This window comes from Centropristis striata, chromosome 12 (assembly GCF_030273125.1).
Source record: "Centropristis striata isolate RG_2023a ecotype Rhode Island chromosome 12, C.striata_1.0, whole genome shotgun sequence".
Lineage (NCBI taxonomy): Eukaryota > Metazoa > Chordata > Actinopteri > Perciformes > Serranidae > Centropristis > Centropristis striata.
Window position 1 is genome coordinate 38,240,545 of NC_081528.1, and position 17,780 is coordinate 38,258,324.

The window sequence follows — 17,780 nt, forward strand, 5'->3', positions numbered from 1 at the left end:
TGTTGCATGTTCAAATAAATACACTGAATTATGAATGAAAAAACTAAAACTAAGGACATTTTCACTATAATTTTAGTTAGTTTTAGTTAGTTTTGTAACCACACAATACAGTTTCAGTTAGTTATCATTTTTTAAAAAACTCTAGTTTTTATTTTTATTTCAGTTAACGAAAATCTTTTTTCAATTCTAGTTTTCGTTATTTCGTTAGTTTTCGTTAACTATAATAACCTTGTCATACACTGTAAAGAAAGATTTTCAAATATTAATTTAATAGAAAATAAATCTTAAAATAAGTACCCAGAAGTGGAATATAGATATCTGAATAATAATAATAATAATAATAATAATAATAATAATAATATAATTATAATAATAATATAATTATAATAATAATAATAATAATAATACCGTACTTAAGTACAGTGTTGAGGTACTAATACTTTACTTGAGTATATCCATTTCCCAGTGGTGGAAGAAGTGTACAGATCCCTTATTTAAGTAAAAGTACTAGTCCTGTGTTCAAAAACGAACCTAAGCAAATTACAAAAGTATCAGCATCAAAATGTACTTATTATTAGCAATGCATTTATGTATCAGCATTTTAATGCTGTCAAGGTAGGGTAGATATTAAACTTAATATTCTGTTATGTGGTTTAATTGATGAAAATGTAAAATAATTGAAAATTAAAATAAAAACAATTTTGAGGTACTTCATTTCAGTATTTTACATATTTTATGTAACTTTATGCTTCAACTCCACTACAACATCAACTGTGGACTGAGGTTGAAGATCTTGTGGAGAAGTTGATACAGTTGGACTGTGTTGCCCAACTGTGTCAACCTCTCCACAAGATTCTCTGCTGCACAAGATTCTCATATCATTCATCTTTTTTTTCAGATTTTTTCTTTTTGTAGTGTTTTTGTTGTAGATCAGCGATTCCCAAACTTTTTTAGCCGTGCACCCCCTTCTATGTCCCAACTGGGTTGATGCACCCCCAATCCCCCACACCTTCAAAAAAACTAAAATGCAATAAGAGTTTTTATAGCCATATTAAAGGTGGAGGATGATGACAGGCTCAGGATCAGAGGCAGAAAGCAGATCAGTTGGGAAAATGTTATAATATTTTGAGCTGCACTGAACAAAAATTGCAGCAAATTTAAATGAGCGTGGAGCTAAAACACAACCCGTCATCATAACACAGGCTGGAAAAATGATACAAGAACAAGATGATAACTTCTTCTACGCTTCATTATAAGATCAGAAACAACCAAAAATAGATGCAAAAATGACCAAAATAGATCCAAAAATGAACAAAAAATGACACAAAAATTGAATAGCCTGTATTTATTAATTCATTAATAACACGTCTTTATTGTGTGGGGGAAATTTTTTTAATTGTGTAATTATCAGACCGCCATTACATTTTTCATCTCGCGCACCCCCAGGGGTCCACGCACCACACTGGGAATCCCTGTTGTAGATTGTTATTGCATATATATAATATATCTTTCCATTCATGTAAATTATGTTTCTATTCAGTTGTTTTTTATGAATCCACATGAACTCAAACTAATATGTATTAAATATGTATACATTTGTATTTAATAGTCTCAAACAGAAATAAATGCACCTAGACAGTTTGTGTCACTGAACTACACAAACAAAACATCTGGATAGTAAATATTAGGGTAATTATTCTGCTTTTTTGTCTTAAATGCAATGTTGTTATCACAAATTCTGACTTGAGGTGTGAGCTCTCTCTGTCCAACTGTGACAAATACTTCATCCATTGCTCAGCATATGTCCATTGTAAACAGACAGGGAGGGGCTCTATAGGGAGGAGTAGCAACACAAAGAAACAAAAAAAACAAAGTTCTTAGTCATGAAATGAAGAGAAAGAATCACAGCAGTTAAGAAAAAAACCCTGCATGTTTATTGAATCTTTAGAACAGTACAGTAGATATATGTTATGACCTTGCATTGGTAGTAAATATAGGTGCCTTCAGGAGCAGCAGTGTTTTTAATAATCATCTGACAATTGACTGACAAATCAAACACATACACTAGGAGAGAGGTCTTTTTGATTTCCCATGCGATCACTTGACAACAATACCTGCAGATCCATCACTTCCATTTCACAATCATTAAAATGGAATCCAGAATATTCAATCAATAATCAAGACCCACAGTACAGTTTAAGGTCATAACTCTGTCTTGGTCCATTTAGGTAAAAATTAGAAAAGATGAAAACACTGCGCACGAATAAGGTCACTTAAATGAGAGAAAATGGAAGCATGTCGTTTTAGAAAGCACGTCGTCAAGCTGATGCGAGAGTGGTCCAGAGGAGGACTCTGTCCTGGTGTGCTGGTCTGTTGCTGGTCTGTTGCTGGTCTGTAGCTAGTCGTAGAGAGAAGAAGAGGAGGAGGAGGAGCTGGCGTTCTGCTTAACGCATGGTGACGAACTCCTCGGACGAGGTGGGGTGGATGGCCACGGTCTTATCAAAGTCTGCTTTGGTAGCACCCATCTTTATGGCCACAGCAAAACCCTGCAGCATCTCATCACAGCCCAGACCCTGCATGTGCAGCCCCACCACCTGAGGAGGAGGAGAGGAGAGGAGGAGAGGAGGAGAGGAGGAGAGGAGGAGAGGACCAGTCAGGGTTAGGAGGAATATATATATATATATATTTACAATAAACTGCAGAAAAGAAGTGGATGTGACGTCACCCACTGTTTTTTTTTTTTTAAATATGTGTTTATTAAATTTTCAAAAGACAAAACAGGAACACATACATGACAAAAACAAAAAACATACATTTGGCTCACATACATATTTAAATTCAGATTTAGGCGAGAGATTCAGGAGTCATCCTACACAAATAGGATAAGCAAGTAAAAATAACCAAGTGTTCACTGCCATGCATGATACATTCACATGATCAAAGAAAGGTAACAGAAACAAAAACATATCAATGAAGCGGTACGGTGTCACTTACAAGGAAGAGCATTCTCAGCTACGATACAAACCCTCTTGCAAGAATGGTAGAGATATTCAAACCAATATATGACAAAAAGGGTTCCCATGTTTTACGAAAAGCATCATCCCTGCTGTGCAGTCTACATGTCAGATAGTCCAAAGCAACATATTCAAGTATCACCTTTTGCCATTGAGCCTTAGAAGGAGGTCACCCACTGTTTTGAAGCCAAGAGTTAGGAACCACAAGAAGGTCTGCACAAGTGGTGAAATGTACCCAAGTACATTTACTCAAGTACTTTACCTCAGTACATTTACTCAAGTACTTTACCTCAGTACATTTACTCAAGTACTTTACCTCAGTACATTTACTCAAGTACTTTACCTCAGTACATTTACTCAAGTACTTTACCTCAGTACAGTTTTATCTTTGTCACCAATCAGTAAGCAGACATGTCCTCCTGTATAATCTACATTTCAAGCAGTTTTCAGCACTTTTAAATCCTTGAAATCATTTCCAGTAGGAACCCTGGATATTTGTTACCAGCTGTAAACACCAGAAGACTCTCACCTTCTCCTCCTTGCCTTCACACACCAGCTTCATGATGCACTGACTCTTCCTGCTGGTGATGGCGTGATACATGGGAGTGAAAGAAGTCTTGTAGATCTTCACGTTCTCCTTCCCTCTTGATTTAATGGCCTCCTCTGTGACAGACACATAAAGCATTAGTATTCTGGTGCTATTGAGTACTAGAAAGACTAACAACACAGGACATGCAGGCATCAAACACGGGACAGTTTAACTTCAGTCTAAGTGTTATTATCAGCCTCCTGCTCACCTTCTGTGAGGCCCACCGTGCCGATGGGCGGGTGGCTGAACACCACTGTGGGGATGCTGGAGTAGTCCAGCTTGGAGTCCTTCTTGCCCTCAAACAGTCTGTGTGCCAGCTTCCTGCCTGCAGCAATGGCAACTACACCAACACACAAACACAACTTCAGAGTGCAACTTCATTTCCTAATAAAACAGTTTTGGTGGCCACAAGGGAGAAATCACTTTGATGTGAATCCAGAAAAACAAGTTCAAAGCAGTGCTACTGTTGCATTATTTCTCAATGCAAATGAATAAAAAAAAAAAAGAACTTCCCCTACTGAAACAGTGCACAGAGCAGAGAAAAACTTTAATGAACATGTTGATGTGTAATAGATTGCTGTCACTAAGTGGGGACTAGAGCTGCAAGCATTTGTCGATTAGTCAACTTTTTAGGTAATTGATTCATTGTATCAAGTAATTTTTCATATAAAAATGACAGAAAATGTTGTTTTCAGCCACTCAAAATGTAAATTTACTGCCGTTCTCCATTCAGAATCATAATAAACTGAATATCTTTCTGGTTTGAACTGACAAAACAAGACAATCAAACACATCACCTTGGATTTTAGGAAACTGGGATGGACTATTTTCAGATATTTTATAGACTAAATGAAGAACTGAACTTTTGATTTCATGCAGGTCTATCCTCTAGCACAGCTATTCTCAACCTGGGGGTCGGGACCCCAATTGGGGTCTCGAGATGATTTCTGGGGGTCGCCAAATCATTTTGGAAGTCAGCTCTGTCTCCACTGTGTTAAAGTGTTCATGTGTTAATGTGTTTTAGGTCACTTAATGTCTTTTTTTTTGGTCATTTTGTGTCTTTTTTTGATCATTTTTTGGTCATTTTGTGTGTTATTTGGTCATTTTGTGTCTTTTTTTGATCATTTTGTGGTCATTTTGTGTCTTTTTTGTAATTTTGTGTCTTTTTTTATCATTTTGTGGTCAATTTGTGTCTTTTTTGGTCATTTTGTTTCCTTTTTTTGGTAATTTTGTTTCTTTTTTGGGTCATTTTGTTTCTTTTTTGGTCATTTTGTGTCTTTTTTGGTCATTTTGTGTCTTTATTGATCATTTTGTAGTCAATTTGTGTCTTTTTTTGGTCATTTTGTTTCTTTTTTGGGTGAACTGTGCGTGTGAGATTGTGTTCAGTGAGTGGGGGTCGCGGACAACATGCATGTTAAATTGGGGGTCGCGACTCAAAAAGGTTGAGAACTACTGCTCTAGCAGATACTAAATAAAGTCCTCACCTGTTAGAATAAAGTGACCTAAACTTCTAAAGACTCTCCTGTTAATGCACCCATGAACTTTTTAACCCAGACAATAAAAAAAGCATGAAAACAAAATCAGCTTTCAAACACACATTTTGACCAAGCAGACATAAACAGCTGTATAGAGAATGACTGGAGTTATTAGTGTGACTTCCTACCAGGTGTGAGAAGAGCTTTGCCACAGACGTCCCCCACAGCGTAGATCCCCGCTCTGCTGGTGTTCTGGAACTCATCCACGATGATATGACCTCTTTCATCTGTATCCACACCCTGCAGACAGCCACAAACACTGTTACACTCATCATTATATTATATAATTAATTTAAACATCATATTCTTGCACTGACGTGTTTCTCACGTTTCCCTAGAAAGCTCTGCTGGGATGCATGATGATTATGAGGTGAGATTCATTTTAAATAAGCAGTGAGCACCAGAGCAGAAAAGTTTAGTTTCTGTTCATAGTTAGAAACAATAAGTCATCCTACTACGGAGGCTCGGATTATTAAATGTAGAACAGAAGCTTGTTTCCAGACAGTTTTACTCTGTTTAGAAGGGAAAAAGGGCTGGTTGGTCTTCAGTTTGTTCATATTAGTGAAATATTTGTCGGAATTTGTTAAGAAGAACGACAATGAAGAGGTATTGTAAACGTGAGGCTGAGGTGAAGGACATAAATTGGACATATATAGTGAGGAATCTGTGTCATTCTCTGTCCTACATGTGTGACTGGATTTAAGTTTCATGTTCCCTTTTTTAATGTGGATCTATTGACTATAAAGTTTTGCCTTTAATCTTTTTTTAAAAACAACATTTACTATTTTGTTATTATTTTTATTAATTATAAGTTATAGTAGTCGTAGTATAAGTTAATTATTATTGTATGATTATATTGATGTTATTTTAAATACATGTTTATAATTTCTTCAAATTAATCTATTTTTATTTTATATAATGTAATAAGTTGTAGCTGTACGCTGAAGTCCCTTAAATAGAACAAAGACTCTTTAATCTGCTATTAATCTGCCTGTTAATCCGGAGTTAACAAACTCATAACAACACAACAAAGACTGTTAAGTGCCTGTTGTTTAGTCTTGTTTCAGGATTATCCCTAATTCAAGTTGATCCCGTTGGTTTATTTAAAACTCTTTTTTATACAAAATGTGTTAAATCAGGAAACAGTTCATGTAACAAAGTGTTACTGGATTCAGTTCTTTCACAAAGCTCTGTGTAAAGAAAGAAAATAGTTAAAATGATCTGCAGAGCTGCTTTAATCTATGAGGATAGTGAAGAAATCTGTTCAGAGCCAAACAATTTACTACAGCTGCTCTCAATGTCAGTTATTAAATATTCATAGATTCTACGCAGGTTTTTGAATGAAGCCTAAACTATCGTTCATTATATTTTATGACATCAACCATTTTTTTTTTAATCCTTGAGAAAAATCTTCACTTTGAATAAAGTGACTTATGACCTATTCATATTCTTTTAATTAAATCAACTGTTTTTAATGGATATTTCTAATCACTTTCATCAGCATAAACTTTTGCTATAATAATCTTCGATCCATAATAGAATGTTAGTTATTGCGTGTATATGAATGTAATTTATGGTGCTATTACACCAGCCTGTTAATAAAGCTGGTCTCTGGAGAGAAAACTGTTTTTTGAACCGCACTGCAAATGTTGTTTTTGAAGGCTGAACACCAGAGATCAAGACCCATAAAAACATGTTTAAATTATTATAAACAATCCCACGCAGCCCCACTGGGCTCCTATTCAACAAATAATCTAAAAATATACAAGGAAAAAAGCTTCAAAGCTTCAAACTATTCAATACAGCCCCAGCTGTTACCATTTTATTGAGTTACTTATGTTTGTTAATGATGTTACCATTACTGGACACCAGATACAGGGACCTGAAGGTTCAAGTGTCTGCAATACTGACCACAAATGGCTATAAAAAGACAAAAAAATACTGCTGAAGACATAAAACAACCAAAAAAGACCCATAATAAACACAAAAAAGACACAAAATTACCCAAAAAATAACCACGAAGACACAAAAAGCTGCATAACAATTACAAAGAGCTGACAAACAACCAGAAAAGCGACCAAAATAGAAGAAAAAATACACAAAAAAGGCACAAAACAACTACCAACGGACACAAAATGATGACAACCTAAAAAAAAAAAAAAAAAGCAAACACAAGACAACCACAAAGACAAACAAAAAGCTGCATAACAAATACAACGAGACGCCAAACAACCCAACTGACCAAAAAAACAGAATTAACACAAAAATGACCACCAAAAGACGCAAAAGAAGAATAAAACAAGGCAGAAGCAGCAGTGTGTAAGAAGCCCAGAGGCTGTTTCCAACCTGGTCTCACAGGAATCCGTGAAATAGCCACGGATTTGCTTAACTCAAAATCCGTGGAATAGCCACGGAATCACTCAAATTTCCGTGAAACTGACACGGATTTGGCTACAATGCAAGTTAATGCCAGTCATATCCCGTGGCTATTCCAACATACAAAGTGATTATGTACATTCACTGAGTGAAGATTTAGAAAATAAAATATATTTCTCACTAGAAATGTGATCAAAATCCATTTTTATGCAGAAACTAAGTCAAAATATTGATTTTTTTCACTAAAAATGAGAGAACTGTCCGCCATGTTTTTTGTTCTGACCGCCGGGACCTTGAAAGTCACGTGACTTGGAACAAACCAATAGGAACAAATATTAACTTGCATTGTAGCCAAATCCGTGTCAGTTTCACGGAAATTTGAGTGATTCCGTGGCTATTCCACAGATTCCTGTGAGACCAGGTTCGCTGTTTCATAATGCTCTCAGGTAAGAGCAGCTTATTTCCCCACTGAGGAGGATGTTATGTGTTGTTTCTCTGGATGTTTTAGGTAATAATCAGACTGTTACCATCTCTCCGATGTTGAGTCCAGACGTGTTGGGCTGCCTGCCGATGGCCCAGAGGAGACAGTCCACGTCCTGGATGGTGCTGATCCGCTCCTCGTCGTTCTTCTTCTCGGGGTCTTTGGTGACCAGCGTCACCTCCAGCCCTCGCTCCGTTTTACACACAGACTTCACCTGAGTGTTCTTCCACAGGTCCACACCAGAGTTCTGCAGTTCTTTGGTGCAGTTTGTGCTTATGAAGCTGTCAAAGTTCCTCAAAACCTGCAGAGAGAACAGAAGAGATCACATGTTTATCCATTACTGCAGCTCTGCACGCTTTTAAACATCATAATGTGGTTTTTGGTTGTGATTCTGTGTGTTTCTTACCCCCGTCTGTCGGATGATGAGGGATGTTTTGGAGCCCAGGGTGGAAAGGATTCCTGCCATCTCCACTGCAATATAACCTGCACCCACTATCACACTGCGCCTGTCCACAAACACAACTTTTAATGATACACACACACTTTAGCATGGTGGAGACATAAAGAGATCAGATAATGAGCTTACTTTGGCAGAGTTTCAAGTTCAAAAAAGCCATCACTGGTAATGCCCAGACTTCCCCCTGAAATTACCAAGAGTTTTCTAATTTTATTAAAAAATGTCTTATTTGATTAATAGATTAAATAAAACAAAAGTCTCAGGCTGAAAGGTGTTAAACACCAGTAGAGCTGCTCTACCTGGAACCTCCGCATCACTCAGCACGGTGGGCTGCCCTCCGGTGGAGATCAGGATGTGAGGCGCTGTGTATTTTCTCCCATTGACCTCCACAGTGGGCTCAGGATCATTAGTGAACCTGGCATGGCCTTGGATAGTTTGGATTTTAGCCTGGAATAGAGCAGAGGTTATTATTTTACCTTCATTTCTTTCCTTCTTTAGAAAAGAAACAAAACAATCCAGTGAAAACATGATGTTAAGCTGAAGGAAGTATACACTACTGGTCAAAAGTTTTAGAACACACCAACTTTTCCAGAATTTAATTGAAAATGATGCAGTTTAATGTCTCAGTCTACTCTGAAATTAATGCACATTTGCAACATTTAAAATTCTTTATTGAGCATGATAGTGTTTTGAAAGTAAAAAAAAAAGATTCAAAATCACATTTTATGTTGGACTAAAGGACTAAAAAAAGACACAAAATGACCAAAAAAGACACAAAATGACAAAAAAGACACCAAAAGACACAAAATGACTTACAAAGACAGTAAAAGAATTAAAAAATGGACAAAATAGCCCAAGACTCCATAGAGTTAAGTTGTTAACCCATTTCTTGTTCCCTGAAAAAGGCCTACTTGTATAATTCTGAAATGTACATTATTTTTCAGTTTTGGTTAAGCTTACCTTTTTTTATTTACCTCTGGCAGTTCACCACTTACCTTTGGACCCTTTCAAGCTGTTCATTTGACTTGAACTGCTTGAATTTCAATAAAAAACTGGAAAAATTGGGCTGTTCTAAAACTTTAAAACTTTTGACCGGTAGTGTAGATCAATGGAAGACAAAAACTCTGAAACTTGAACTTACTTTGTCAAGATTGTTGCGATAAATGCGGTTTAGGTGACTGATGTAAGCATCCCTTTTGGCCTTCAGAGCTCTGCAAACACAGGAAATGAGAAATCAGAGATAAGAGGTTGTTTTTCCCCACATTTACTCCAGGAAGACCGATGTTTCAGTCATGGACACATGGGGCAAGACACTGAAGGCAACACTGGGGTCAATCTGGAGATTTGGGGTTATTTTGCTTCCAAAGCTTGTCTTTTTCCAGACGAGTGGAAAGAAAACATCCAAAATACACATTTAGGTGAATATCTGACAACACTTTGTTTATTTGCGTCTGATGATTTCTCCTGAATTCACCAAAAGTTAGCGTTATTACTGCCTCGTGCTAATTTAAACACATTTCAGTATACAAAAAATACAATACAAAAAAATATTTTCTTAATATTTCTCAGTTTTGGGAAGTTTCATTGTGAAATCTATAATTTAAAATGACCCTATTAACCCGTATCTGCTCCCCTTTAAAAAGGGACAGTTGGCCCCAAAGTCCATATACATAAATACATAAAATACACATTCGCCCTCCTTCCTGCAGTGCCATGTGACAATCTAGATTTTATTTATAATGTGTTTATATAATCATATATATGTGGCATAAAATGGGGCTTTAAATGGCAATAATAATATTGTTATTTAAGGAAAATATATTGCCCAACAAAAGTAGCTTTTATGACTGGACTACATACATAAACAACAAACAACATATGTGCAGATACAAACATTGGCATTAAAGTATTCTGAAATAAAAAACGTTCAGTGGTGAGATGAAATGAACTTTTCAACTTTCCACATACTTCCTGATTTCAGTCTTAAAAAACATAAAACACCTGAGAACCAGCAACACAATATACCAGTGTTTCAGCCTTATCTCCAGTTTCAAAAAGGGAACCATCAGCTCACAGCCATAAATAAAACAGTTCATGCATTTGTAAACAATACTCTGGGTGATCATTAACTCTTGTGTTTTAATGACACTTCTGTCAGTTCTTACGTCTTAATAACCTTATGGCACTGATGAAACATTTCATGTTACAGCTGGGAGAGACAGAAATATAAACAGTTCTAGTATAATGGAAATACTTCATGGTAATCCCAGCTGTCTGATGGAATTTACATTTATTCAAATAGATCCTGCTGCTGTATGTACACTAGTTGGACAAAATACCAACAATGCAACACAACACAAGCTACGATAGCTATGATGCCTGATAAAGAGTCTAAACACTTGACATCATTTTAAAAGGTTTAAATAGAAAAGATGTGTTGTTAGCAAATATTACATTAGATTGTACATGTTTAAAACACCCACATGAAGACATTGCTGCAGAAGACGGATGGAAAAGACTTGTTAAAAGGCACAAAACACTAAATTAATATGAGCTTGAAATTTCAGGCAACATAATAATAATAATAATAAATTCAATTTTTATAGCGCTTTTAAAAAGGTACTCAAAGTCGCTTAACATAACAGGAATTTGACAGACACAAACACAAAATGCAGAAGAACATCTTCCAGAAGAGACGATGTTCTGTGTTAACATATTTGCATTGTATAGTTTTTAAAGTGTTTGTTAAATGAGAAAGGAACTTTTTTTCATTGCTTATGGGAGTGCCCAAAGATGTAGATACTTTGGGTAAATGTTGTTAAATGTTTATCACAGGTAAATAATAAAAGTCTCATTATATTGAAGAGGAAGTTATCTACACTTTGAGAAACCTCCAAGGACTCTGGAGGAACAACAGAGGAAACTCTGGAGGACTTTGGACTGGAAGAATGATTTCATTATGTTGAACAAACATCACAGTGTTTCTGTGGAGGGTGGAGAGGTTTGAGTAGTTAATAAACAGAAAAGAGTTTGTTTGTCCTTGGAAATAATTCATGTCTTCTGTGGAATAGAGGTTGAGACTTAGACTTTTCCAAGAAGTTCTTTATAACATATATGATCATTGTAAACTGCTCAAAAAGAATAAACTTAAACTACTTAGACCCAAAACTTTTTGTTTATTTGAACTCTTTTGGTTGTGTTTTACCAACATGCTAACCAAACACAGCTGCAGAAAGAAGATGTGACCTTTTATTAAATAAATTGAGCCTCATCATGTATTGTGTGTCTGTTACACTTATTCTGTTACAAACCTCGACTCAGATTTCTTTTTGGTCCAACACTAACTCTTCCTCTTCCTCTCAACAGGAGGAAGAGGAGGAGGGTTTAACAGGTTAATGTTCACACTGAGAAACCTTTTTGTGAACGTTCAACCTGAATTCATTTGATTCATTCTGTTTATTGATGTTCTTACTTATTTGGAATCAGGGAGAACTACAAAGAAAATGCAAGAAAATGTATTTTTTTCAAGTACTAAATTTGTATTATTATTACTTTCCTATTGATTTGAGTGGTAGATCTGTTAATCAGGCTGTTTACCGTCATTTTGAGCTCATCTGCAGCGGCTGATAATTTATTTATTAGAGTTATTCACAGAGCTGACAGCAGGGACGGCCACTAAACAAACACCGTCACTTATTTCTTATTTATGAAAGTTTAAAAATGTAGTTATCTCTCAAAAACAATGAGATGTAGCCATCTGCTGATGAATACAGTTATGCTTTTTATATTTAAATTTAACCAAGTTTGATCATTTATTTTAAAAGAAATGATAATTGCAGATCTACTCAACCAAAAAATTCAGGTAGTAGCATTGTTAAATAAGTGTTCATTTAAGTTCAGCAACATGAAATCAGCAGAACATATTATTAAATATCAGTATCTGCTATTAAAATACCTGCATCCATCTACTAACTCCACTAATTTATCTTATTTTAAATGTTTGTACAAGTTGAGAAATGGTATTATGATTAAAATATCAATAAAATAATTGTTAAAAAGTGTTTCCTCTAGATTTTATAATATTTATTTAATTAGCTTTTTTTCAATAATTCTTTGAAAGTGGTATTTATTTAAAAAGGGAAGATAAGAGCAAAGGACATTTATTTTTTTAATTTACTGAGAGTAACCGTCCTGAAGCAGGTGACTAAAGCATGGAAACAATCAAATACACCAAAATTAAGAGCATGGGCATTAACAGCAGAACAAAGGTTAGAGATGGAAAAACTAACTTTTAGAAATAGGGAACAAATACATATTTGGAATAAGTTATACTGTAAAGAAAGGCTGGTAAAAACAGTGGAAATATTTAATCAAATTAAAGGAGATGAACTAAATGGTCCCCACACCAACACGAACACGAACACACACGCACCACTGCTTATTTTCTCATTATTTTATTATTATCTTTTTTTTTTGTGTGTCATTAGTTTGTTGTTTATTCCTTTTCTTGGAGATCCTCATTTGGGGAATACCAGTTAGCCTTGTATATGTTTGTCTGTTTACCCTATGTTTTTGTTATTTACTTTGTGAATATATACCTTGAAAAAAAAGGGGGAAAATGTGAGGTACAATATTGTAAAGAAAACGAAATGACTCATTATGTTTGTGAAAGTAAGAAGCCTTGCAATAAAGTATTAAAAAATAATTCTTTGAAAGCTGGACACATTTTAAGATAAATCTTGTGGGCGACCTTAAAGAACCTTTCCGCCTGCTGTCTGTTAATGATTGTATGATATTTCCTGCTGCAGCATGCAGCCGCTCCCTCCACACAATAATCTAACGTTCACCATGACTCAGCACCTTATTTACTCAGATATATAATAGGAGCTGAAGTAATAATATATAATGGAGTGGGCTGAAGTGAAGCAACAAGAGCCAGAGCAGGCTGAGACGCTGGGAAACAGACACCTCATTGTTCCTGGAACAACTCCGTCAGGTTTCAACAGAGCTCATTGTTGTCTCACATAAAACAGAGAAGAAGACACTAAGGGATGTTGTAACTTACTCCCAGCTGAAGTGAACGTTTCCAACGTCAAAGCCGTAGTCGCTGTGATCGTGGAGATACTCGGCATGAACGGCTGCGTTCCACATCACCTGGGAGAAAAGCACAAAGCACGATTAGACATTTTATACAAAGATATGAAGTCTCTGAGGAGTTAAACTGGGCCAGACTGAACAATAATGAAAGAGATGTTGTACCTTCTTAGGGACACAGCCCACGTTCACCTGAAAAACATTCACACAGACAATTAGTAGTGAGTAATTAGTACGCTGGTGAAATAGCATCCAAGCATGTTCAAAAAGAATATTTTAAACATTGTTTAACAATAACACAGTATTATATCATACCATATAATTGTGATACGAAGCAACAGCAAGCCAATAAATTATGGAAAACATGTATAAAAGGTTTTTTTTCTGACAAAAATATGTAAATAAAAAGATTCAGAAGTTGAGTTTGGCTGGACTCAACCATCCGTGAAACATCTTGTTAAAAAAAAGGGAAGCTGTCTAAACTGTAACTAAAAATGCATTATTTATATATATATAGACTATGTTTATAAAAACAAAAGTTTATGAGATTGAACATAAAGTATATCTTATTGTCTTTGTACAGTTTTGTGTAGAATTCATGTCATAAAGGGTTATTATCCTAATTAAGTCTCATCTATTTTGTCAGGCTACTGGAATTTCTAACTTTGATACAATTCCTTGAAAAATATTGATGTTTACACCATTTGTAACACCACAGGGGACACAATATTGATATTTAAAAAAAAAAAAAGTCACAACAAGGCCATAACATGAGGCTAGTGCAGGGAACAGCAAAATAACAGTAGTAAATATTAACAAAGATTAAAACTTCTAATTATTAATTCATTCATCTGTCAGAGAGGAGAGAAAACAGATAAATAGATGTATTGATGATACTACAAAAAGAGTATTGAAATGTTTAAAATATTCAGTATTTTTATGAATTGATACTTCACTTTTTCTGACAACACCACTGTAGAAATTTACGTAACATACGAGCGTTGTTCCTCATTTATTACCAAAAGTTGACGTTATTCTGACTAACTGTCTCGAGGTTATGCAACCAGGATGTGGTTTTAGGAAACATGTGAAGCAATATATTTTCTCATCAACTTCCCATCTATGAGATTAACTGAGAAGTAAACTGGGCAAACGTAATAATAATAATAACAATAATAATGTTAAAAAAAATACTTTCCAACACAACAGCCATGGAATGGGATAAGATAAGATATTTCTTTACTCAAGTACAGTAAGACAATAAATAAATAAATAAAAAATAGAATGATAAGACAGCAACAAACAACAAAGACAACAGATCAGCGATGGGCAACTAAATGCTGCAGGAGGCCAGTTTATCATCAACACTACCACATATAGGACTTAACCAGATATGATGAAACTGACATGTTAAATATGTTTACAGTGCAGTAACTTAACATATTTCATGCTCAAATGCGTGTATAATAGTATAAATAGGAATACAAAAGGTTTGAAGTAAATAAAGTGCAAGAACAGCAGACCAACTTAAGTAACTTTGTGCATTTTTACACTGCATTTTTAACATTTCATGCTCAAATACATGTCTTGAGGGCCACTTTAAGTGAGGGTGCGGGCCGTATGTGGCCCCCGGGCCTCCTGTTGCCCATCCCTGCACTAGATCCACTAGTGGTGATAAGAAGAATACAAACTATATATTAAGCAACTTCCTCATATTGAAGCCGTATCTCTGTTTATGTCTATTTGTATGTAGTTGAGGAATAGATGAAAGGCGGTGGATAGTATCAAGGTTAAAGTAATTCAGTTTAAAAGTGAAGACTTTGTGTCTAAAGTAATGTAATATAAATATGAAGACTGTGTGTCTAAAGTAATGTAATATAAATATGAAGACTGTGTGTGTGTGTGTGTGTGTTACAGCCTGCTGTAGTGTGTGAGTGTGTCCGGCTTGATGTTTGTTGCAGCAAACACACTAAACCCTCCACAAAAGGAGTCCCGAGGCTTCGCAGTGCAGCTGGTAACCAGCAGAGAGAGGGACGGTGGCCCGGAGGGACAACACTCTGGTTCTTTGGGTTTTTAGTTTTTACTCACGCAGGTACCTCCGAGTTTGTGGCTCTCGATCACGGCGGTGGCTGCTCCGAGCTCCGACGCCCTCCGAGCCCCGGCCAGACCCCCGGAGCCGCCGCCGATCACCAGCAGGTCGAACCGGGTGGTGGTGTGGGTCTCTGCCGGGTCTGAGGCCATGCCGCGGCGGGTCACTGCTGCTCCTCCTGCGGGTCCGGGTCTGAGAAAACACGAGAAGAGAGTGTGTGAGGGCTGGAACCAGCAGCTGCTGCAGGTTTCTCTGGTCCGGGTGATCCGGGTTAATGGTGCCATCACCAGGAAGCTGCAGGGAGCAGGCGTGCTCCCACCAATGGGAGGGTCAACAGAAAGCCTCTGCTGTGTCATTATGAATTGCAACAATGGTGTGTAAATCCCAGAAAGTGTTTCCACAATAGTGATCCTCACATGAGCTACAGTAACAGGCGCTACAATAACAGCTGGAAATAAATCAGAGATAATTACGCACCAATAAAGCCCCAAATCAGAAAGTTACACAAATAAACACATGGCAATAGAGAAGGCATCATGGAAACAGTTTTAAAAAGTGAATATTTGGTGTAAATATAGTGTAAAACTCACCTTGGTCGCGCCAGAGACGCTGAGACAGAAGGAAGCAGTCTGCAGATTCTTATAAACAGCATGTTCTCATTTCTTTAAGAGCATTTTAATGATGATATTTATCCACGGAGCCTTGTTTATGTCCCTGCTGTGTCCTCTCAGTGGTGAAGGCCTCTTTCTCTGTATTATCACCAAATACAAAAGCTTCAACCACTTCCTGTGTCACTGGGTCAACCCGACACATTTATATTATATAAACCAAGATAAAACCTGCTGCCTGTCTGATTAAACAGCTTCACATGTTTCATTTAATAATAAAACTGCAGCGAGGCGTTTCAAATATAATACTGTGATGTCGGAAGTCATATTTACGGCTGGATAATAAAAGCGTTACGTGTTTTCTGTAGCAGATTTTGAATTTGGCGTAAATCATCAAAAGGTTTACAGTAGATTTACGCATGAAGTCTTCGTGAATATCACCAAACTACCAGCTGTAAAGAAAAACAATATACAGCCACACTTCCGGTCGCAAGTTTCAAAATAATACTTCACACTCGCCACTCATAACAGCAAGATATACATAGATGTTTTATTTAAATAAACACCGGAGTAAAGATTATTTTTTATTTTTTACATAAGTCCTATATTCAAAAGCTTACTTCATTAAAAATACAAAAGTATTTGCATGCGAACGTGTGTCAGATTGAAGAGAACTCAATGGGAAAATGCCACAAATTAAAAATGTAGTGGATTACAAAGTACAAAATACTTCCAAATGTAGTGGAAGTTATGTGGTATGAAGTACACATTCTTCAAACATTATGTACAGTTCTTCAGTGAATATTCTTAGATAATTTATGAGATGTGCCCTCTTTTGCAGTTATCTGTCTATTTATATATTCAGTCTTAAGACATAATTAAAAATACAAATACAAATTATTTGGTCTCTCTACACAATATGGACTTTAAGTAAATTTTTACTGATTATACTTATAAGGGATGTAACAGTACATCCATCTGTTTTGAAATATCTAAAATCTTTTTTGTGGTAAACGATCCAATATTATGAATGCAAAGTGAAAATATTTAAATGTATCAAAACATTTCCCCCTTCATTTCAATGTTTGAAATAGCTCAGTACTTATATTTTGAAATTATATATAAATTGCTTTTTGTGAGTTGATATGAATTCAAAATGATTGTGTTAAATTGGCCTATAATATTACAGCCCCCTGAATTGAACCAACTCATAATCATATCATGGGGCACTTGAGGACTTTAAGTAAAGTAAGTAAAATGTAATATAAGCAATTAACGGAATAGAATATCATATAGGCCTAGTTGAGAAAATATTGATTTACACTCCTAGTACTTACATTTACATTTACATTTAACTTCTTGAGTGTCCTTGTTCTTGTTCTATTCTGTGTTTTTTTCTATTGTTTTTATTTATGCTACCTCAGTATTTTATTCTATTGTATTTTATTGTACTTGAATACCGAACTGCTGTGACAACAGAATTTCCCTTCGGGGATGAATAAAGTAATCTATCTATCTATCTATCTATCTATCTATC

At 35.8% G+C, this 17,780-nt stretch overlaps 1 protein-coding gene across 2 annotated transcripts; it reads right to left on the reverse strand.

The window, feature by feature from the left end:
- Positions 1-1,911: 1,911 nt before the first annotated feature.
- Positions 1,912-16,479, reverse strand: gsr (glutathione reductase). Of its 2 annotated transcripts, XM_059346864.1 has the most exons (13): positions 16,226-16,479; positions 15,635-15,827; positions 13,712-13,738; positions 13,518-13,606; positions 9,594-9,663; positions 8,752-8,899; positions 8,582-8,636; positions 8,402-8,501; positions 8,042-8,296; positions 5,267-5,378; positions 3,812-3,943; positions 3,544-3,677; positions 1,912-2,594 (listed from the first exon to the last, which is right to left on the reverse strand). In XM_059346864.1, exons 1-13 carry the CDS (start codon positions 16,285-16,287, stop codon positions 2,445-2,447), a joined length of 1,527 nt encoding a protein of 508 aa, XP_059202847.1. In that variant the 5' UTR covers positions 16,288-16,479; the 3' UTR covers positions 1,912-2,444. The 2 variants fall into 2 exon arrangements, with proteins under 2 accessions (XP_059202847.1, XP_059202848.1); XM_059346865.1 differs by lacking the exon at positions 16,226-16,479 and having other exon boundaries at positions 15,643-15,766.
- Positions 16,480-17,780: the final 1,301 nt, after the last annotated feature.

What these genes read in the sequence shown, in the direction of transcription:
- gsr (XM_059346864.1), bottom strand. Translation starts at nt 16,287, where the DNA reads ATGCTGTTTATAAGAATCTGCAGACTGCTTCCTTCTGTCTCAGCGTCT. An exon ending in GAGTGATGCGGAGGTTCCAG is followed by an intron (nt 8,637 to 8,751) that starts GTAGAGCAGCTC and finishes TGGTAATTTCAG; the next exon opens with GGGGAAGTCTGGGCATTACC. An exon ending in CACGGTGGGCCTCACAGAAG is followed by an intron (nt 3,678 to 3,811) that starts GTGAGCAGGAGG and finishes TGTCTGTCACAG; the next exon opens with AGGAGGCCATTAAATCAAGA.